This window comes from Tenrec ecaudatus, chromosome 10, assembly GCF_050624435.1.
Source record: "Tenrec ecaudatus isolate mTenEca1 chromosome 10, mTenEca1.hap1, whole genome shotgun sequence".
Lineage (NCBI taxonomy): Eukaryota > Metazoa > Chordata > Mammalia > Afrosoricida > Tenrecidae > Tenrec > Tenrec ecaudatus.
Genome location: NC_134539.1, coordinates 156,762,471 through 156,784,107, shown reverse-complemented (window position 1 = coordinate 156,784,107; position 21,637 = coordinate 156,762,471). Strand labels below are relative to the sequence as shown.

Here is a 21,637-nt window from a genome sequence, read left to right as displayed (position 1 = left end):
AGACCAAGAGCTGTTTGCCAGCGGGGAGTTGGCACAGCGTGCAGGGGGCTCTACGATAGATTCAGGGGACTGAGGGTGTGGGAGGCACAGACCCCGGCTAGGGGTGGGTCAGCGTGACCACAAGCTGCACACTGAGCTTGGACCCTCTGGGGTCGCACGGTGAGTGCTCTGGGAATCATTCCCACTCCTGCAGGCCAAAGCCTGCAGCCCCGCCCACATGCTAACGCCCCGCCCACTAGGCTCCTCCTTCACCTCCTACTGGGTCCCATCTCTTCCACCAGGCTCCTCTCCTCCGCGCCTCCCACCCACAGGCCCACACCCCGCCCACCAGGCACCCCTTCACCTCCGGCTAGGTCCCTTCTCTGGCATGGCACCGGGTTCCCACAGGCCAGGACCCCTAGGCTCCGCCCCCTCCCTCTAGCCCCACGCCCCTCACCTGCATCCGGTGGATCTCCGCCTTCATGGCTCGGATCTCTGCCTGGCCGGTCTCCGAGTCCACTGAGGCACGCATCTCTTTGGCCAGCTGGATTTTTTTCTCCCACAGCATGATCTGGTGCCTGTGGGGGTAGGAGTGGCTGTGAGGGCTGGGGAAACTGAGGCGAGTCCTCCGCCCGGGGCTCGCAGCGGGGTCAGGGCCACCCCCACCCTTGGACGGTGGGGGCGGGCGGCGCCAGGGCCCTAAGAGGTATGGGTCATCTACCCAGCGCCCCCCAGCTCCCATCTGTGAATGGCATGGCCGTGCCCCTACGGGTGCCACTGTCGGGTTACCTAAAGGGTAAGGTAAGCACGGACTTACTTGTGCTTACTCGGACTCCCAACACTTAGCCACCCAGCTACCCAGCGAGGGCTGGCAGCCGAGCTGCTTGGAAATGCCCTCATTCCGAGGCGAAGGGGCCCTCCAGCCAGTCAGAATCGGCGCCGTGGCTGTGAGAATTCTGTCCTGGCTCAGACAGCCTCCTCTTTCTCCCTAGGAGGGGCTGGTGGGTTCCAACTGCTGACCTTGCTGTTCAAGCAGCCCGGCGTGTCAACCACTACACCACCTCACTGCCTCACTGCCCCTGAGTCTGTCTTGACTCATAGCGACCATCTAGAGCAGGGGTCCCCAACCTGCCTCATGCATCCCCCCTTTCATACAGTTCCTCAATGAGGTGGTAACTGACCCCAACCATAACATTTATTGCCATTGCTGCTCCATCACTGTCATTTTGCTACTGTTATGAATCGGGCGACCCCTGTGAAAGGGTCATTTGATCCCCCCAAGGGGGTCGTGACCCACAGGTTGATAACCGCTGTGGTATAGCGTAGACCTACCCCTGTGGGTTTCCCAGACTGCCAATCCTAGCAGAAGTAGAAAGATTACCCTTTCTCTGACGGGGTGGCTGGTGGGTTTGAACTGCTGACCTTGTGGTGAGCAGCCCAACCTGTATCCACTCTGTCCCAAGGGCTAGAAGCCAAAGTGGCGACCAGAGTCTGGTGCACAGCCCTGGCTCCTCACAAACAGCAGCAGCCTGGTGGTGGCCTATTAGGGTTCACGTGTCATGTGTTTGGCTCCAGGGGTTATTTGGGGGCCCCGGGGACCCTCAGAATGTTCTCTTGAAGCAAGGTTTCACAGCAATGCTCTGCTCCGGGTCGGGGTGGGGAGGAGGCCGCCCCTACAAACCCACCCCACTTGTGGAAAAGAAAACAAAGGCTTTCTAGGAGTGGGTGAGGGCCCGCATGAAACGCGTGCCAGCACAAGTGACCATTGTTTAGGACACAGGCGGGGAGGGTGGCCGGTGCTTTCTTAGCAAACACTGAAAATCGTATTTTCAGAAACATTGGTCTTAAAGGAAGCCCCTCATTTCTCACCGACAACAAGCAGTTAGGTGCGGGGCCGCCAGGAGGGTGGTGCGGAGCAGTGCATAGGGGGGCTCCTCCCGCAGCCTGTCCCCGCAGGGGCGCTGAGTCCGCGAGCGGAGCCTGAACCACTTACTCGGCCTCCACCAGGCTGGTGAGCAAGGCGCTCTTCTCCTCGTTGAGCTGCGTCAGCTTCTCCTGTAGCTCCATGCTCTCCCGCTCCGAGGCCTGGGTGGGCAGGGTGCAGTCAGCGGGGAGGGGGGAGGGGGCAGACTCTGTGAGGGAGAGCCCCTGGTGGCCATGTCTGGACCCAGGGCTTCAGGACACCCTGGGGAGCTCTGCCCCAGGGTCAAAGTCATGCCCTCGCTACCCCACGCCTCCCCTCCTCCCCCGCCCAGGCAGCACTTGGGTCTTGGCCTGAGTCTCCCTCCCCTGGGGCGGCCAGGCCTATAGACCTTGAGGGAGCGCAGGAACTCGGTCTCGGTCACCATGGTGACCTGCTGCAGCTCCTGTGAGCTGCCCCGGCTCTTGCTCATCAGCACGTTGAGCTGCTTCAGGTCCTTGTCCAGCTCCTTCATGTGGCGCTCCACCTCCTTCTGCTCCTTCTTCTCCTGCGAGATCTTGTCTGCACGGAGGGCAGGGGCGTGGGGTGCTGACTGGCCAAGCTCGGGCTTTGGCTGGGGCTCAGGGTGCTGGCAGGGGCTCGGGGAGACTGGCTACCACAGCAGGGCAACCTTTTGCAAGGCCAGCCAGGATTCTCTCCCCGGGCAACCTACTGACTTGTTCTCCTTCCGGTGCCCAGGAACCCAAACGAACAAACTACACCGCCAGAGATCACTTCCAGCGGAGGGATTTTTCCAGGAGATTGCCAGCGGAGGGATTTTGCTAGGGGCCTTCAGGAGGACTTGAACCTCCAACCTTTTGGTTCACAGCAGGTCATGACTTATGTCCCTTCACTCCTGAGGCCCCTGCCTTCCCCCAAATTACACCACTGCCAGGCCAGAAGGAGAGGGGAGGGGACCATCTCCTGAAACCTGGGTTAGGAAGACTGGTCCATTTCCAGGCACTCTGGAGGCCTTGGTGGACAGTGGACAGCCCGCAAACGTGGGGGAAGCACTGCAGCCTCTGAGAGAGGTGGCCTCAGGCTCTGTTGACTGTCCCCACAGCACCAGAGGTCAGTCCAGGACAGAAGGGACAGCCTGGCTGCTCCCAGGAAGCAGGGAGGTGGGTCTGGCTGAGAAGAGCCTGATCCAGGCAGCATTTTCCCAGCCTGGGGGGTCAGGAGGGCCTACAAGGACCCACAAACAGGACCAGGTGGAACCAAAGAGGTCCTGACAGTTCCTACGGGGATAGTGGCCTAGGAAGGGACCCCTGTCCCAACCCCGGGGACCTGATACAGCCAGGGGAAGGCAGGGTGTGCGGGCCCATGGGACAGTACACAGTGAGCGAGGGTGTCGTTGGAGGCACTGCTGTGACTTTGCCCCAGGGCCTGTTGTGTGGGTCCAGCACCCACGCCAACCAGTGCTTGTGGGTGTGGTCCTGTCCGGAAAGTGCCTGTCAGCCTACGTGGGAGGGTGTGTGTGTCCTAAATCTGATCCCTTCTGAGGGATTCAAAGGGCAAAATAGACACAGACATGTGTGTCTGGGCTGGAAAGACAGACACAGACTGTGGAGGATAGACACAATGTAGAGGGCTATGGTAGTTACATAATTTCATGTCAACTTGAAGGTGTACCCAAGTGTAGGGGTGGAGTCTAGCCTGTCAATCGGGTCAGAGCCTGCTGGTGCCTCCTTGTGGGCATAGCTTTTTTGTAAGGCAGGCCCTGGAAAGCTCGCTCTCTCTTTCTCTCTCTCTCTCTCTCTCTCTCTCTCTCTCTCTCTCTCTCTCTCTCTCTCTCTGCCCTCACCTTCCTGCTGGCTGACCCTGCTGGCGGCCAAGAGCCCTGTAGATGCATCCACCACCACTGGATCCACAACAGTTTGCACCCACCAGCCCGTGACCTCCCTGCATTCTGCATCACTGCATGTGGCTGCGTGAGTCTGAAGAAGGACTTAAGGACTTGTAGCAGACTTATGGACTAGTATTGGACTTATGGACTTGATCTGGACTGGGCTAGGCTGTATGCTTGATATAATGACTTCTTGAGAGAAAGCTCTTTCTTACACCTATATGAGTGTCACTGCACTTGTTCTCTAGTGAACCTGGTCCAACACCCATGGACTCAATGTTGACTCATAGTGACCCCTGTGGGTGTCCAAGACTGTAGCTGTTCACAGGAGTAGAAAGCCCCGTCTTGCTCCTGCACAGACTTTAACCCTTTACAGGAACAGAAAGCCTCAGCTTTCTCCTGAGGAGCAGCTGGTGGTTTTGAACTGCGTACCTTGTAGTTAGCAGCCACCGCATTGGGGGTGAGCTACAATCAGTGCTCGTGGAAGCAGCAGCTGAGAGATCAAAAGACACAGTGCATGAGGTCAATCTGCTGCAGAAGACCTCTTTGGCGTACCGAAGAGCAAGGACGCCCCCTTGAGGACGAGAGTGTGTCTGGCCTGAGCCATGGCATTCGCCACGCGTCCTACGCATGTGAAGGTGGGGCGCTGAATAAGGAAGCCCACCGAAGAATAAATGCGCTTGAACTGTGGTGCTGGACAAGAACACTGAAAGGACTCACTGGTCTGAACTGTGAGAAGTGCAGCCAGGCGGCTCCTTTGAGGCAGGGATGGCAAGACCTGCTCTGACAGACCTTGGGCATGTGGTCAGGAGAGACCCGTCCCTGGAGAAGGACATCATGCTTGGTCAAGTGGAGGGGCAGGAAGGCAGGGGAGGCCTGGATGGATGGACAGACCCTGTGGCTGCATACCTGAGCTCAGACCTCACAACTGTGAGGCTGGTGCGGCCTTTTGTTCTGCTGTACACAGATGGGGTCGCTAGGGTTGGGGCCAACTCAGCCCCTAACAACAACAATACAATGCTTGACCCGAATGATGTCATAAATATCTTAGGGGCTCTTAGCACACAAAGTCCCCTGCCCCTGCTCTCTGCAGCCAACTCGAAAGGATCGATGGGAAGCGGTTGGTGTGAGGCGGGGGCGGGAAGGGGGGCAGTTTGTGCTAGTGATGGAAAACCCGGGGAAGGTGGCACAACTTCTCTGCCACCGCTTCTCCTCCATCCTTTCGAGTCGGTCACAGAGAGCAGGGGCAGGGGACCTTCTGAAGGACAACACGGTGACACGTGCCACATCGTCGAGGGGCCGTGGCACCTCTCCGGAGCACGGCGTGCCCAGTACTCACTCTCGATCCGCAGCTTCTTCTGCTCCAGGATGTGGATCTCCTTCTTGAACAAGTCCAGGTCGGCCAGCTGTTCCTCCCGCTGCTGCGTGGCCTGGACCATGTCCTGCTGCAGACGCAGCCAGCTCACCTGCGCCTGGGTCACGCTGGCTGTGTGCTCCTCCGACAGCCGCGTCAGCCTCTTGATCTCCAGCTCCAGGGGCCCCAACTCTTCCCCCTGCAAGTGGGGTTCGGGGGAGGGTGAGGGTGGGGGAGTCAGTGATGGAAAAGTGGACGACTCTCCACAGGATGGACTGACTCCGTGGCTCTAACGCGGGGCTGAGACACAAAGAGCGGGTGCGGATGGCTGGAGGGCAGGCAGCTGCGAGTAGGTGCCAACCTGACAGCCCTCACACAGCAGGGGTGTTTCACAGAAGGGGGCCCAAAGAGAGACTCACAGTGATGGCAGGGAAGGTGTTTTAGAGAAGGGGTGCTTAGAGAGACAGAGAGACTCACAGTCACAGCGGGGAAGGGTGTTTTATAGAAGGGAGCTCAGAGAGAGACAGACTCACAGGGACAGTGGGGAGACAGATAGCAGAGAAGGGCAAGGCACCAGCGCCGGGGTATGAGAAGCTGGAGGGGCGCAGGAAGGCTCTCTCCCCAGCACTGACAGACAGATAGCACAGGTGGACAGAAAGCACAGCCCTGCTGAGGCCCTGCATCCCAACCTCCAGCCCCCAGAACTGTGAGAACATTCCATTCTGCTCTTTGAAGGACCCCCACCTCCTGCCCAAACACAGCCTCCTCCTCTCCAAGGCCCCCCATTTGGTCGGTTGCACACCCCACCCCCTATGGGATAATGAAATAAGAGAAACCAACACATGCTGCTTTGGATTGAATTCCAGCTCGTGGCCCCTACACGAAGGGGCTCCCTGGGGTTTCAGAGGCTGAGGATCTTTTCGGGAGCAGACAGACTGACCCTTCTCCCGTGCAGCGGCTGCGGGGCTTCAGTGAGCAGCCCGATGGCTTGTCTGTTCGGAAGGAGTGGCCAGTCCTTTCCTGAGCTTCCTCTGGGTGGGTCGCATAGCCAACCTTTGGTGCTTGCTCCTTGGCCACACCCAGCAGTGTCCCCCCCACCCTGCTGTATCCTCATTAACTCCTCAGAGCTGGGAGTTCCTGAAAAGACCAGCCCCCTCCCTCCCCTGCGGGGCGGTGCCCTCACCCCCAGCTCGGAGACCATCTGCTCCAGCTGCTTGTTGAAGAAGTTGATGAGGCCCTGCTTCCGCTCGATCAGGATGGTGCGCCGGGAGATCTCGCTCTCGCTGTTGGCGATGAGCTCGGTGAGCCTCTTCACCTCCTTGTCCAGCTCTGCGAGCACCTTCTGGTGGCCCTCCATCCGGCAGTCGGTGTTGGTGATGTTCAGCGTGGTCTGGGCGATCTGGCCGTCGATTTTGGACAGGTGTGTCACCTGCGTGAGGCAATGGAAGGTCGTGGGTGCGTTCGTCCCCGTCCTGTTCCAGGGGGAGTCTGCAGGTGAGTGCCGGGGCGGGGAAGAACTTCCACATACACATCTCGAGAGGGGGGAGTCGGCGTTACCTGGAGGACCTGCTTGAAGTGGTGCTTCCGACAGGCAGACGAGGGTGACCCTATTGGGCTTTCCTCATTAAACTCACGGGAACGTCCACCAGCAAGCAGGCCCACCCTCCCGGCCACTGCAGGCTGACCATCGGCTGACTGAGAGCTCTCAGCAGAGCTCCTGCTACCCCAGAGGTCCCTTCAGTCCACCCCTGTGCCCCCTTTCAGCTCTGCAGGTCAGAACAGACAGGTTTCCTCGGGCATATTCACGGCTGGAGGGCTTATTAAAATAATACTTGGAACACACATTAAAAACCCAAACTCACTGCCATTGAGTTCATGCCCACTCCAAGGGACCCTACAGGACAGGGTCAGAGTGCCCTGGTGCGATTCCGAGACCGTAGCTCCTTATGGGAGGAGCAAACCTCACCTTTCTCCCAAAGAGCGGCTGGTGGCTTTGAACTGCTGACCTAGCAGTTAGCAACCCAATGTGTAATTACAAGGTGGGTGAAAACTCCCAGCCTGCACATCCAGCGCACCGATGAAGCCAGACCCACTTTGGGGGACTGGGGGCATAGGGACAGAGTAGGAATCTTCCCATTTTCTCAGCCCTGGGGACACAGCTGCTCCTGGTGTGGCCTCAGCTCCCACACCTCGGTGTCTCAGTCCCAGCACCCAAGCAGCTCTGTTCACTGTGGCCCCAGCTCTCAGCCCCCCTTCCGGCTCCTGCTGACCCCCAGCCCTTCCTGGGGGGGCACCCCAACTCCTCCTCCTGAAATAACTGCTAGTCTCACTCAACCTCCAACAGTCACCACGGTGACACCCAGCATGCCCCATGTTTCCGTGGCCTCATCACCTGGGGACTGACACCTCCAGCATCAGGGTCTGGCAAAAGTGCCAGCCTGCATGCCCCCTACCCCACTCAGCTCTCATCATCCAAGGTGGCCTGTCACCCACTCCACCTGGCCCTCTCCTCTGCAGAGGTTGGTCCAAGGTGGCCGTCCACTCCTGGGTTTTCAAAGGGGCTGTCCACTCTGTAGGGTGGCTCCTGTCCCCAAGTTCAGAGGTGATGGGGACCCATCCCTTCCCTGCTGGGTCCCCTGTCAGTATCCCATGCCCACTGTCCTCGGACACCTGTGTCCCCCACACCTCAGCTCTGCTCCCAGGCAATCAGCTTCCCTCCTGGGTGTCTGCACAGCAGACACTCTCTGGCGACTAGACCCCCACTCATCCCCCATCGGCACCTCTCCACATGCAGCCTTGGCCCCCGGGGGGAGGGGTTGAGCAGTTAGGGGAAAATGTCCCCTTTTCCAAGAGTTGGGCTTCCAGCAAGTGGGAAAGCAAGGGACCCACCAGTTCCTAGGGGCCCTTCACTGCCCTCTGCTGGGAGTAAGTAGAAGCACAGGGCCGCCTCCCCTTAAGGGCCTAGGTGGTATAGTGGGTTAAGCGCTGGGCTGCTAATCAGAAGGTCAGGGGTTCGAACCCGCCAGCCACTCTGAGGGAGCAGGGAGGCTGCCAGAGCATAGACCCTCCCACTAGGGCAGTTGCCCTGTCCTGGGGGGTTGTCGGCAGGGGGCTTGGTGCCATGTCTTTTCTTGTGCCTGTCTGTGCCCTGCAGTACACACAGGGGTGGGAGTGGGGGACAGTGGGAACAGGAAAGGCACAGGCACAGACCCCCACCCGCCTCCTTCCTGTGCTGCTGTCTTTTGGGTGGAGAGTGACTCCTGGCTAGGGCAGCTGGTCAGGCCTGTCATCCTGACGCGCTTCAGCTGGGCACAGCCTTCTGACTGGCAGCCCTGCTCTGAGCAGTTGATGCCGCTCAGGGCCTGCTGTGAAGACCCACAATGACCCCGGGACCCAGAACTGCCTGCCCGTGAGGCTTTTCTCCGTGCTACGCTTATGGGAGCAGACCGGCAGGTCTCTGGGTGGCCGCTCAGCGCTACTTTACTTGCCCTGTAGCCAAGGGGTGGGGCTTGTGGCCACTGGCCTGTGGCCCCTATTGCTGAGGGGCGGGGCTTTCCCCGCGCCTGCCCTTTGAGCCACAGGACCACTACCCGGCCTGCCCGCCCTCGCACCAAGTTGGTCTTCTTCTTCTGCAGCTTGATGATGAGCTGGTTGAAATACTTGGTCATCTTGTTGGAGGTCATGTGCTCCTGCAGCTTCTCGAAGATGCAGGCCTCCACCTTCCTTCTGGAGTTCAGCTCATACTGGATGGCCTGGCTCACAGCTTTCAGATCGGCCACCACAGCCTCGCGTTCCTGCAAGGGAAGGGCAGGGAGGGACGTGGCCTCCGAGGCTCCCCGCCAAGAGGCCCCCCGCTCGCCCTTTGGAGGAGAGCTCCGCCAACGCCGCACCTGGTGGGCCTGGCCCAGAGAGTCCTCGAGCTCCTGCATGGCCAGCCTGTAGGTGTTGAACTCATTCTGCAGGACCTCCTGTTTGGCCAGACACTGGGCGGTCAGCTTCTGCATGAGGTGGGCCTCGGTGTCTACCCTGAACAGCACACTGGCCAGCTTCTCATTCCTCTCCTCCTCCTTCATGATGGATTTCTTATATGCTTCCATCTCCCCGTCCATGGACTTGATTTGATGTTGGCACTCGCTGAGAGAGAGAAGACCGGTGATGTGCTGGCAGGGACGCACGGGGACTTGGGGGGGGGGGGGCACACCCCATGGGACACCCTCCCTCCCTGCCCCATAGAGAGATAAACTAGGGAATGCATGTTTCATGGATGCCACCCCCAGCTGCGATCTTCAGCTAGATTGGAGCAGGGTCTGGCGTGCACAGCCCAAGTCCCAAGCACTCACTGCTGTGAAGGGGGAGGGGGGCAGTGGCAGGCACGTGGCATCTGCCAGCTTCTCTAACCCTGACAGTCACTTCGAGAAAGGAAGTGTGATCGCCCCAGCATTTACAGATGTGGACAGGGAAGCTCAGAGCCTGGAGTCCTTTCCCCAAAGCCCCACGGCATGCGGGGGCAGCTGCGCAGGGCGTCTGGCCAGTCTCACTTCAATGCTGCTCCCGCCCCTCAATACACTGCCGATGGAAGAAGCTAGAAGTCAGGTCAAGTGCAGGGAGTCCTGGTGGCTTAGGGGATGATACGCTGGCTGCTCCAAGGGAGAAAGAGGGGGCCGTGGCTCCCACAACGAGTGCCCATCTCAGAAACCCTCTATGAGGTCCCTCTGAGTTGGAATCGGCCGAATGGAAGGGAGTGTTTTTTTTTTGTTTTCAGTGGGTCTGAGATAGTTAAGGTTTATTGTGCCAACCTGGCCAAGAAACACATGTGGGGTTAATTGAAGGGCAGAGGGGTAAATGGCTCAGTGAGTCTCCCCTTTTTAGTTCTCAGTCTCTTGCTCTCTGATGGTCGGACCAGGGTGCAGCTGCCTTAGCCAGTTCCCTGCTTCAGCTCACTTCCTGCAAGACATCCCTGAAGAGAAGCCACATGGATCAGGCCAGAATGTTCCTTAGAGGCAAGGATGGCAAGACTTTGTCTCATGGACTTTGGACTTGTTGTCAGGAGACACCAGTCAGTCCCTGGAGAGGGCCATCCTGCTTGGGCGAGTCCAGGAGCAGCGGGAAAGAGGAAGGCCCTCACAGAGCTGGACTGCACCGTGGCTGCAACAAGGGGCTCCCCCTCCCTCCTGTGAGGGAGGTGCAGGGCTGGTGGCCTTCCAATTTGTCCCCTGCGGGCTGGAGCTGGTGTCGTCAATGGTCCCTAACAACAAACACTACCATGCGGCGGCAGTGGCAACATCAAGGGCCAGCACCATGTCCACCGCCAAACCTTCTCGACCCCCCAGACAGACACTCAGCATCCCTTCAGCAATGACCCTCCACCCCGAAGGCCCCTGACAGCGACTGACACCCGGGAGGCTGTTTGCTCAGCCTATTCTAGACCTTTCTTCTGAGTGGGATCTACCCTGGGTGGCCACGGTGTCCGGTGCCCCCCGCTCAGCATGCCATCTTCCTCCTCAGCCGAGTGGTGGTGGCCATGCCGGAACACCGTGCCTCTTCACGGAATCCCATCCTATGGACGGCTGCTGGGGTCCTGGCTGCTGACTGGCCAATTGGAGGTTGGGGTTCACCCAGCAGAGGCTCAGGGGACAGCCTGGCCATCTACACCTGAAGCCAGCAAGAGCCCCTGAAAGCCCATCGGCTTGCAGTTCCACCCCGGCCCAGGGTGGCTGGAGCACCACAGAACAGGGATGACTGGATGGGAACTCAGGCCCAAAGACACCCGCCAAGGGGAGCCTCTGACATCCTGACCACCCCATCCTGGAGGGTCCTAGGATGGAGTCTTGGTTGGTCTGCAGCAGGGCAGCGTCTAAGGCACGATGTCTGCAATAGGGGCTGAAGCCTAACTTCAAGGTCTAATTATTGCCTCTGACTCCCTCTCCACCCAGAAAGCCCTCTGGGAGCTGGAGCACAGCAGGGTCCGAAGACAGGTGGGGGGGCTCCAGGTGTGCCTCTGTGCCCGCCCCCCAGCTCCCCGCACCTCAGGGCATCCAGGATGGTCTTGTGAGCCGCGTCTCGGTGCTTCATCCCCAACAGGCTGGTGGCCCACTGCTGCAGGACGTGCTTCTTCTCCATGCTGATGGCCTCGATCTCAGTGCAGGCCTGGGTGGGGAGAGGGCGCCCAGCTGCTTGCTCTTACCTCCCCCACCCCCATTTAATCAGCGGTTCATTTTGTGAGTCAGCGTGACCACACCCTGGCTCCCAGGGGTCTGCATGAGCTCCAGGTGGCTGCTTCTGCTGGAATGCAGTGTAATCATTTTCCTCCGCCCATGGAGGGAGGCTGCCCCTGAGAGCTGTCTGCCTCCAGACCAGACCCGGCTGCTCCCACAGAGCTCTCCCTGCGCTCTGTGCTCTTCTGGCCCTGGGCCCATGGGTCAAACTCTGGCCTGCTGCTGGGTCTGAGAATTCTGGACTTGGGGCCCCCACATGTAGTGTTCCAGGCCCCTGAAGTAAATCAGGCATTCTCTCTCTGTGTATATTTACATATGCATTTATACTGAAAAACTAAACTCACTGTCACTGAGTGAATGCTGGCTCACAATGCCCTCCCTGTGGGTTTCTGAGACTGCCACAGTTGACAGGAATAGAAAGCCCGTCTTTCTCCTGAGGAACTGCTGGTGGCTTTGAACTGCTGACCTTGCAGTTAGCAGCCCAGTGTGCGACCCCAAGACCACCAGGGCTCCTGACACACACACACACACACACACACACACACACACCAGGGATCCTGCTACACACACACCAGGGCTCCTGATACACACACACACACACACACACACACACACACACCAGGGCTCCTGCTATGCACACGCACACACACACACACACACGCATTGCCAGGGAGGCGGTCCTGACTCACAGAGACCCTGGAGGACAGAGCAGCGCTCCTCACAGGGTCTCCACCTCCGCCGAGGCAGACTGCTGCCTCTTTCTCCCGCTGAGTGGATGTGGGACTGGAACTTCTGACCTTGTGGGTCACAGTCTAGAGCAGCAGTTCTCCACCTGTGGGTCGCAGCCCCTTTGGGGGTCAAACGACCTTTTCACGGGGGTTGACGGATTCATAACAGTAGCAAAAGGACAGTGATGAGGTAGCCATGAAAATGATGTCATGGTTGGGGGCCACCACCCCATGAGGAACTGTATAAAAGGGTCGCAGCATAAAGAATGGTGAGAACTGCTGTGCTAGTGCTTAGCTGCTGCGCCCTAGTGCCCCTCATATCTGAGGGGCTACCAGCAGTTTGTGGGGACAAATGGAACTGAAAGATCACGGAAGTTTTGCATGACCCGTGTAACGCCCTGTGGTTTCTCTCTGCATACCCGTCTCACTGGCTGCTCCTCTAGAGGCCCCCCGCCCCAAGACTTGGTTCCTTAGCAGCAGAAGGGCGGAAATGAAGCTGACCCCAGTGTCCAAGACACAGAGAAGCTGTCACGGTGCGGCCTTAGGGTGCTGTGGGGGAGAAAGGTGCTGCCTGCCCTTGCTCCGACACCTGCCCTCTCTGGGTGCCAAAATGAACAACGAAAGGCAGGCATGGACATCGTGGGAGATGCCCTGGCACGGGGCGGGAGGCACAGGATGACGTCACACTAGGAAACTGCGTGTCAGCGTGTACCACCCGTGTACCCCCTGTGGTCGGTCCATGATCTGGTGTCAGTCTGAGGATTCAGAGCGAAGGGGTGGAGTCTAGCCTGTCAATCGGGATGTAGCCAATGAGGCCTCTGTGTGGGCATGGCCTTCTGAGGATTCTGGGAACTCCATATTTCCTCCTTGGAGGTGGGAGACACTCTCTCTGCTACATTTCTGACGAGAAGCCACATGAAGCTACTCTGATTCAGCCAGAACCCTGGGAGCTAGAGGAACCACGTGGAGACCCACGCCAGCGCTGAGATGCTTAAAACACCACTGGATCCACAAGACTTCCCACGGACTGGCCTGTAATCTTCCTGTATTCGGCATCATTGCATGTGTTTCGTGAGTCTGAAGAGGACTGTATAGATTGGTATTGGACATATGGGCTAATATTGGACTTATAGACTTGATCTGCACTGGGCTGGGATGTTCTCTTAATATTCAATTGCTCTTGCTTTCTCTCTTTTTAAAATAATTATATTGGGGCTCATACAATGCTTATCATAATCCATGCATTCATCCATTGTGTCAAGTACTTTTGTAAATTTGAGCCCTTGGTATCAGCTCCTCATTTTCCCCCTTCCTCCCTGCCCCCAAATCATAAACCCTTGATAATTTATAAATTATTATTATTCTGTCATGTCTTACACTATCCAGCATCTCCCTTCACCCACCTTTTTGTTGTCTGTCCCCCCAGGGAGGTGGTTATATGTAGATGCTTGTAATTGGTTCCCCCTTTCTACTCCATTTTCCCTCCACCCTCCCGGTATCGCCACTCTCACCACTGGTCCTGAGGGGTTCATCTATCCTGGATTCCCTGTGTTTCCAATTCCTATCTGTACCAGTGTATATCCTCTGGTCTAGCCAAATTTGTAAGGTAGAATTGGGATCGTGGTAGTGGGGAGGAGAAAGCATTAAAGAACTAGAGGAAAGTTGTATGTTTCATTGTTGCTACACTGCACCCTGACTGGCTCGTCTCCTCCCCATGACCCTTCTGTAAGGGGGAGTCCAGTTGGCTACAGATGGGCTTTGGGTCCCCACTCTGTACTCCCCCTCATTCACAATGAGATGATTTTTTTGTTCTTTGATGCCTGATACCTGATCCCTTAGACACCTTATGATCACACAGGCTGTGTGCTTCTTCCATGTGGGCTTTGTTGCTTCTCAGCTAGATGGCCGCTTGTTTATCTTTAAGCCTTTAAGACCCCAGACGCTATATCTTTTGATAGCCGGGCACTATCAGTTTTCTTCACCACATTTGAGAAAACTCTTTCTTACCCATATGAGTGTCTATGAATTTGTTTCTCTAGTCAACCCAGACTAGCACACCACCCCCTGGTGGTATGGAAGTGCACAGGGCAGTTTTTCAAAACCTCTTCCCATCCACCGGTGGGCCCAAGCTCCCCTCTCCCCAGAGTGTCTCTGCTCTTTTTGTTTTGTTGGTGGTGATCTTGGGCAATTGTGCCCACCTCAACCCTCCTTGTAAACTCTCTGCTCTCTGTGCTAATGCCTAGCCAGCCCAGGGTTAGAACAAGTTTGCCCTTTATTATCTCCTGGTACATTTCCTTCCATTTAGAGACTTGATTCCATCTGGAATTTAGTTTACTATCTGGAATGAGGAAAAGATTTTAATTGAAAGGGTTTTGTTTTTCTAAATGATTAACCAAATGTCCCAACACCACTGGCTTTCCACCAATTTATAACCTACTCGATTTTTCTATAAACCTTTGTTTCTGGTCTCTCTCAAGGTTTCCAGTGAGCCATCCATCCTGACCTTGGAAATACATTCCTTTAACTTTCAGAGCTTTGTAAGACATGCACATGTGAAAATAGATGCATAAAACAAACACATATGCATAAAACAAACACTCACTGCCATCAACCCCGGAGGAGAGAGGAGAACTGGCCCAGTGGGCTTCCAAGACTGTAACTCTTTAAGGGAGTGGAAAACCTCATCTGTCTTCTGATGAGTGACTGGTGGCTTTGAACTGCTGACTTTGAGGTCAGCAGCCCCACCGGCAGACACTATGCCACCATATGCACATACACATTAAAAATAAACACACACACACAGTCATCAAGGAGACTCTGGCTCACAGTGACCTTGCATAGCGTTTCTGAGACCATGGCTCTTTGTGGGGACAGACTGCCTACTCTCCCTCGGAGCAGCTGGTGGGTTGGCCCCTGGGGTTCACAGCCACAGCAGCACTCTTTGCTCACAGGTTGAGGGCAGACCTGGTGGCACTGTGGGAGGAGCAATGGATTGCGAGTCATGCAGTTGGTGTTTAAACCCACTGGGCAGCCCACCCCCTGGGAGAAAGAGGCGGCAGTCAGCTTCCATCAAGACGTACAGTCTTAGATGGCTTCTCGAGCGCTGATGGGGGCTTCTCATGCATCATGTGCATTTTTGTCTTTACACTAACGTGATCTTGTTCTTACCACCTTAGGGCGATTTGCTCTTCACTGCTTTCTGTGGGTTTCCCAGCTGTGGGGCGCAGGAGGAGCAGACATACAATGGTAATGATGGACACAGGTGTCACAGGGTGTGCAGGGGAGGGGGTGGTGACAGCGAGGAGAAGGGGGATTCAGGAGTGAATAATGGAGGGGGAAGGGGAGGGAGCACTAGAACTGATCGTGATTGCCCAACTCATTTTAAAGGTGATTTACCCAAGGGTTGGAGAGGGGGGTGTGGGGGGGAATGCTCTAAGATAGATGTATTGCTGACAATACAATTCCCCCAGACATGATTGAACAACTGAACTATTCAATTGCATGATATGTAAATTGTGTGCTAACAAAACTGTTGGGATGGGGGGGGGGGGATGAACGGTCTCAGAAAAGCTACAGAGGGCCATGGTGTGCCGGCACCGATTCCGTGGCAATGGCTTGATCTCTTGGGGTCCTTTAGGGCCTTTCAGCTCCTGGCCTGCCTCCTAAAGTCCCTCTGGTGGGCTCAAACCCTCAACCTTGGAACTAGCAGTTGAACCTCTAACTGTGTTGCCAGGCCTGTCTGCTGTGCCCACGGGGGGTGGCCGGGCTTTGAGCTGCTGTGGGGGTGTGCCAGGGAACGAGCCCTCCCGGTGCTGGCTGGGGCTGCGCGTGGCAGTCAAATTTGACGTCAACTGGTATGAAAGTGTAGGTGGCATCCAATCCAACAGTCAGGTCACAGCCTGGTGACATTTCCTGGGGGTGTGGCCTAGATATAAGATGAGGGCTTGGGGGCCTGGCCACCCTTTTCCCATCTCTCTGGCCCTTCTCCTTCCTCCTCAATTGGATTCTGTGTCCGCCTCCAGGACTGGCCCCATGTGAGCCACTGACCCAGGGAGCTGTCAGCGCCCCAGCTAAGCTCCCATCGACCTTGGATCCACGTGACTCTGCACCCACCAGTCTGTGCCCTCCCTGCTTCCCGCTTCACCTTTCTGCATTGCTGGCCCACAGCCCACGGGCTAGGTTGGATGGGGCGGGGACACCCTCTTGATACAAGGTTACTTCTGGATAGACAGCTCCTTCTTAGATGTGGATGAGTGCCACTGTTTGTTTTTCTGTAGACAATCCAACCTCACACAAGCTGTCATTCACTTGGTGTTGGCCTGGGGCCCACCCGCCACCCACCAGGCCCTGTCCCCAGTACAGTGGGCGCGTGGCCATTCCTACCTCACTCACGGCTTTCCGTAAGACCCGTGTGTCCTCAGCCTGTGCGAGGTACTTGGCCTCAGTGAGGGCGATGTCCTCTTCCAGCTGGTTGGCTTGCGTGGTCAGCTGGTCCACATGCAGGTCCTGGGGAGTGGGAGGGAAGGAGGGATGGAAGACCGGTGGGGACATGGCCAGGCGAGTGGCTGTCCTACAATAGCCTTTTGGTGGGGGGGCTGACCAACAGCACTGTCCTGGTCTGCCTTGTGCCCGTCAACCCTTAACCCCCCTGCGGCGAATGTCGCCTGGCTCTTCTTTACGTTGCTGAGGTCATGCAAGAATAGGGTGGGTCTTAACCCCAATCCCTGAGGGGCAAAGGGGGCAGACCACGTGGGGAGTCCATCTGTAAGCCCAGGGTGCTGAGACAGACACACCGTGGGGGTAGGAGTGCAGGAGGAGGCTTCCAAAAGCTGGCAGGGAGAAAGAGAGATCGCTTACAGTGATGGTGGGCAGTGGGGGGGAGACAATGAGGGGCTTGGAAGGGGGCAGACCTATAAGAAAATCCAACTCCATAACAGATTGGTGTCATTTTCTTGGGGTTCACTCTATGCAACTGAGGCGATGCCAACTCACAGTGACCCTCTGGGACCCTAGAGAACTGCCCCGTGTGTTCCCAAGACCGTCTCTTTCTGGGAGGAGAAAGCCTCCTTGGAAACCAAGGGAGATGCCAAGATGGGCCCTGACCTCCGGACAACCCCGAGACCCCCTGCTGTTGAGGAAGCTTCCAGACACTGTCATCACCCTGCCGCCAGGGCGCCTCCAAACAAAACCGAGCTCCCTTCTGTCCACCGGGGTCCGACTCACCGCTGCCTGCAGGGCAGACAGCGGCCCCAGAGGCTTCTGGGGTGGACTACTCTGCAGAAACAGACTGCCACATCTTTCCTCCTCAGATGCAGACGGAGTGCCTGCTGAGCTCAAACCACCGACCTTCTGCTTAACAGCCAGCCACTTTAACCATGGCACCCCCAGCGGACCTTAAAACTAGGTGGAACCCACTTACGTCCACATGGTTCCGACTCCCAGGGACCCTACAAGACAGAGTGGAACTGTACCCGTGACTCTCCCAGGCTGTTGCTCTTTATGTCAGCAGAGAGCCTTGTCTTTCTCCTGAGTGGAGAGGGAGGCGCGGGGGGGGGGGGGGGGGCGAGGCAGTGGCTTCAAAGGGGCTGCTGACTTTGCTGTTAGTGGTGGCTAAGGACGAGCGGCCTTCCAAAAGGAGCCCTGGTGGGGTAGTGGTTGCAAATTTGGCTTCTACCCGGAAGGTCAGCATTTCAAAACCACCAGCCGCTCCTCAGGAGAAAGATGAGGCTTTCTACTCAGGTAGAGAGTTAGAGTCTGGGAACCCCACGTGGGCAGTGCTGCTCCATCCTGCAGGGCCCTTGGGTGTTGGCATTGATTTGACGGCAGTGAGTTTGGTTTCTTTGGGCCAAAAGGCCTGGGGGACTTGCAGTGTCCTCTTAAGACCATGCGAGGGGATACCTGCTGCTTCTTCTCCACCTCGGCCCGCAGCCTGTCCACCTCGGCCTTCTTCACAACCTGCTTCATGACGAGGATGTCGCCCCGCATGTCCTGGTCCACGTTCTGCATGTAGAAGAGGCGCAGCACCAGGTTCTCCACCTCCGTCTGCAGGGCGGCCACTGGGGACAGAGCGGAAATGTGGGTCACACACCTGTCGCTAGGGCTGAGGTCAGGAGAGGCAGGGGCCACCAGCTTGGCGTCCCTGTCACAACACTGTCCCCTTGGGCTGGGAAACTGCTTTCAGACTATAAAGGCCCGGGCTAGGGGTTCAAAACCACCAGTAGCTCTGCGGGAGAAAGATGAGGCTTACTTCTCCCGTAAAGAGTGACAGTCTCAGAAACTCACAGGGGCTGTTCCACCCTGTCCTGGAGGGTACTATGAGTCAGCCTCAACTTGATGGCAGTGTGTTTGTTTGGGGTGCAGAACGCTGGTGGTGCAGAGCATTAGGCGTTTTGCTGCCAACCGACCAGTTGGTGGTTCCAACCCGCACACCACTTGGAGGGCAGAGTCTGTAAATACTCAAGCCTCGGACCCTCCCAGGGGCAGCTCCGGTCTGTCCTATGAGGCCTCTGAGTCAGAACCAACCCCAGTGGGTTTGGTATTGGTCTTTATTATGGATGGAATTTGTTAAAAATTCTCTTTGCTAAGTGAATGTTACTGGTTAAGAGGTAAACTCTGATGTGGTATGCAGCTACTGATGGATGGCAGGGCCTTCCAGAACCTGTGGGCCTTCCTCCCCTGGCTCCCCTCTCTCTGTCCTCCCTAGCCTTCTGACTAAACAATCTCAGGCTGGGCAGGGAAAGAATATATCAACGCTTCCTTCCCAAGAGGTGTTCTCTTGCTGAAGCCTGAAACGCAGTGCTGGGAGGTGCTGCTGGTAGTGCTGGTGGTGCCGGTGGCAGGCTGCCACCCTCACCCCTGCCTTTAACTGCATACAGTCTTCACGATCGTTTTTGATCCATGCTTCCCATGATAATCCTGTGCCCTGGTTCACACCATAGCAATGCCCGGTGGGTTGCTGAGACCGTAACTCTTTATAGGAGTAAAAGCCCCATCTCTCTCCCTCCTTGGGGGGGGCTGGTAGCTTTGAACTGCTGATCCTGGCGACAGCAACCCAGTGAAAAACCACGAGGCCACCCGGGCTCCCTCCCTTGATCTGAATAGGAGCCTTCTAAGCCACTGCTGTGGAGGCTGAGCCATGGCCCTCAGAGAGGTATGCTGAGATCTGAGTCCCTGGGATCTCCGAGGGAGTTTGGAAATCTGGTCTTTGGAATCTTGTCAGTGAACCCCGAGGCCTTAGGAGTGGGGTGGGCCCTAATCCAATATGAGTGGTGCTTTTTAAAAGAAGAGGGGGCAACACGAGACAGAGAGCCACCTGATGGCAGGGTTAGATTGCTGAGACAGGAAAGGTCTTCCCCTGGGACCTTGGGAGAGGGGGGCCCTGTGAACACCCTGACTGGACACAGAGGACACAGTCTTCTGGGGTTCCAGAGCAGGGGTGGGCTCTGAGGGGCCTGAGGTTCCCGGTTCCAAAGACTAAGACCCGCCCTCCTGGGCAGCAGTGTGGAGTGGGGTGCTGGGTGTTCTGGATGGGGAGGGGGCACTGTGCAGGCACACAGGGGATCACAGGCTGGGGGTCTGGGGGCCTTAAGCTTCCTGTTGTCCTCCAGGCTGGGCACATGAGGTGTGTGTGGGGGGGTTGTTGATTCCTGGGGAGGTTGTGCAGAGACCTTGTGCTGGCAGGGCAGTGGAAGGGGGAGGGTCTTGGGTGGGTCTCGCGCTGTAGGTCCCAGGTGGGTTGTGCGTGGGTTTCTTGGGTGGGTCGCGTGGGCGGTAGGGCTCCCGATTGCGTCGCTCGCGGGTCCCCGGGCCTTACACCTCTTGCGCTCCTCTTGGGCGGCGGCGCGAGTGCGGGTGTACAGGCCGCGCGCGGCATACAGCTCCTCCTCCCGCTGGTGGCGCTCGCAGGCGGCCAGCGAGTAGCGGTCGTGGTTGCGCTCCAGCTGCATCTGCAGGCGCGCCAGGTGCTGCTGCACGCCGTACAGGCTCACGCCCACCGCCTGCCGCTGCGCGTGAGTCTGCGTCGTGGCCTTAGCCTGCGCCCAGACAAGCCGCGGGTCACCGAGCGCCTGGGGCACCCCCCTCGGGGCCGGGTGGGATGGGGTGGGGACAGGGGGCGGGTGGGGGCGCACCAGCTCCTGCAGCTCCAGCTTCTGCAGGTCGATCTGCCGGGTGAGGTAGCTCTTCAGCGCCGCCTGGAATCTGATCATCAGCGGCTGAAAAGATGGGGGCGCACGTGCGGGCACGCCTTTAAGCCACACGCCCCCCAGGCTGGTGTCCCCCGGCGCACGGCTCCCCGCCCCCTCTCGCGCTGGACTGGGATCCGGCCAGGCTCAGGGGCCGGCTGTGGTCACGGTGGGGAGGTGGGGGAGGGGGGCGCTGGAACAGCAGCTGTGGGTTTGCCCAGGGGAGGGGGCGCTGGGCCAGGGCCGCCGGCTCCATCATCTTTCGGCCTGTGGTCAGAGGCGCCAACAAAGGAACTCACTCCGGGGGTCTCTGGCGTGGCTGGCAACAGGGGTGGGTGGGGCGTGGGGATACTGTGCACCCCAACGAGAGAGTGCTACGGGAATCGAGTGGAGAGAGGCAAGGAAGGCGGCTCTCCAACAGCCCCACCCCAAATTACTTGGCCCCAAGATGCCAACAGCCTTTAGGCTGTGAGCTAACCTAGAGACTCCATGTCTGAAGGTGAGGGTGAGCTGGGCAGGTGAGGGAAACATGGGTGGGGGCGGGGCATAGAGGGCTAGGGACGCTGGGGAAGCATCCAGGTAGTCTTTGTCCAGGGCAGGGGCGTCCTCTTACGTGATCGGGGTCCAGGACCACCAGCTGGGACTCTTCCTCATCCCCCTCTCCACTGCCCTCGGACTCTCCCTGCCTCTCCTCCTCTGTGCTCAGCTGCTGCAGGTGGTCCAGGAATGCAGGCTGGGAGGCTTCCCTCACGAGCACCTGTGGGGGCTCTGGGCAGGCCCGAGAGGGGGGTCAGCAGAAACCATTGAGAAGTGGCTAAGACTATACTTTCAGGGATCATTTCTATAGTGAGAGAAGTGGCTAGGGGCAGTGGGGATACCAGGCAGCTCTGACCTCTGCCCCCAGCCCCCACCATGGACCACCGTTGTGAGCCTGGTGCAGCCAGGCAGCAAAGCAGGGAGGAGCCAGTCAGGGGGGCACACACACACCCTCCAGAGGACTGTGCAGTGTGCATGGAAACCAGGGTCCGAGGGCCATGAGCCTGTGCTGTGCACATGGTTACCGCAGCCAGAACCAATAAGCCAGCACAAGATCCACCCCGAAGCATTGGGGCATAGACGTGCTGTTGGCACTCTTGGGTGGCAGATTCAGAAGGTCCCCTGGTGGCTCAGGGGTTAAGTGCTTGTCTGCACACGGCAAGGTGGGTGGTGTCGCTCCCACCAGCCACTCCTGGGGAGAAAGGACCGTCAGGTTCAGGAACCCGTGGGTCAATTCTGCTCTGCCCTATGGGGTTGCCATGTTTGTCTGTCTGAATTCACTGAGTCAACAAGTTCATGGAAAGGATTGAGTTGTAAACAGGGCGCAGGACGGAAA

At 57.7% G+C, this 21,637-nt stretch overlaps 1 protein-coding gene across 1 annotated transcript in view; it reads right to left on the bottom strand.

Moving 5' to 3' along the window:
* CCDC40 (coiled-coil domain 40 molecular ruler complex subunit) overlaps positions 1–21,637 on the bottom strand; it is a 41,274-nt gene that overhangs the window by 4,823 nt on the left and 14,814 nt on the right. The window contains exons 5-17 of the mRNA XM_075559708.1: positions 20,879–21,033; positions 20,212–20,295; positions 19,896–20,115; positions 17,981–18,138; positions 16,466–16,588; positions 11,165–11,286; positions 9,030–9,273; positions 8,751–8,933; positions 6,323–6,568; positions 5,125–5,338; positions 2,292–2,461; positions 1,973–2,064; positions 437–557 (exon numbers count right to left, since the gene is read on the bottom strand). Coding sequence (XP_075415823.1) covers positions 437–557; positions 1,973–2,064; positions 2,292–2,461; positions 5,125–5,338; positions 6,323–6,568; positions 8,751–8,933; positions 9,030–9,273; positions 11,165–11,286; positions 16,466–16,588; positions 17,981–18,138; positions 19,896–20,115; positions 20,212–20,295; positions 20,879–21,033 — 2,132 coding nt within the window. The remainder of the gene's footprint in view (positions 1–436; positions 558–1,972; positions 2,065–2,291; positions 2,462–5,124; positions 5,339–6,322; positions 6,569–8,750; positions 8,934–9,029; positions 9,274–11,164; positions 11,287–16,465; positions 16,589–17,980; positions 18,139–19,895; positions 20,116–20,211; positions 20,296–20,878; positions 21,034–21,637) is intronic.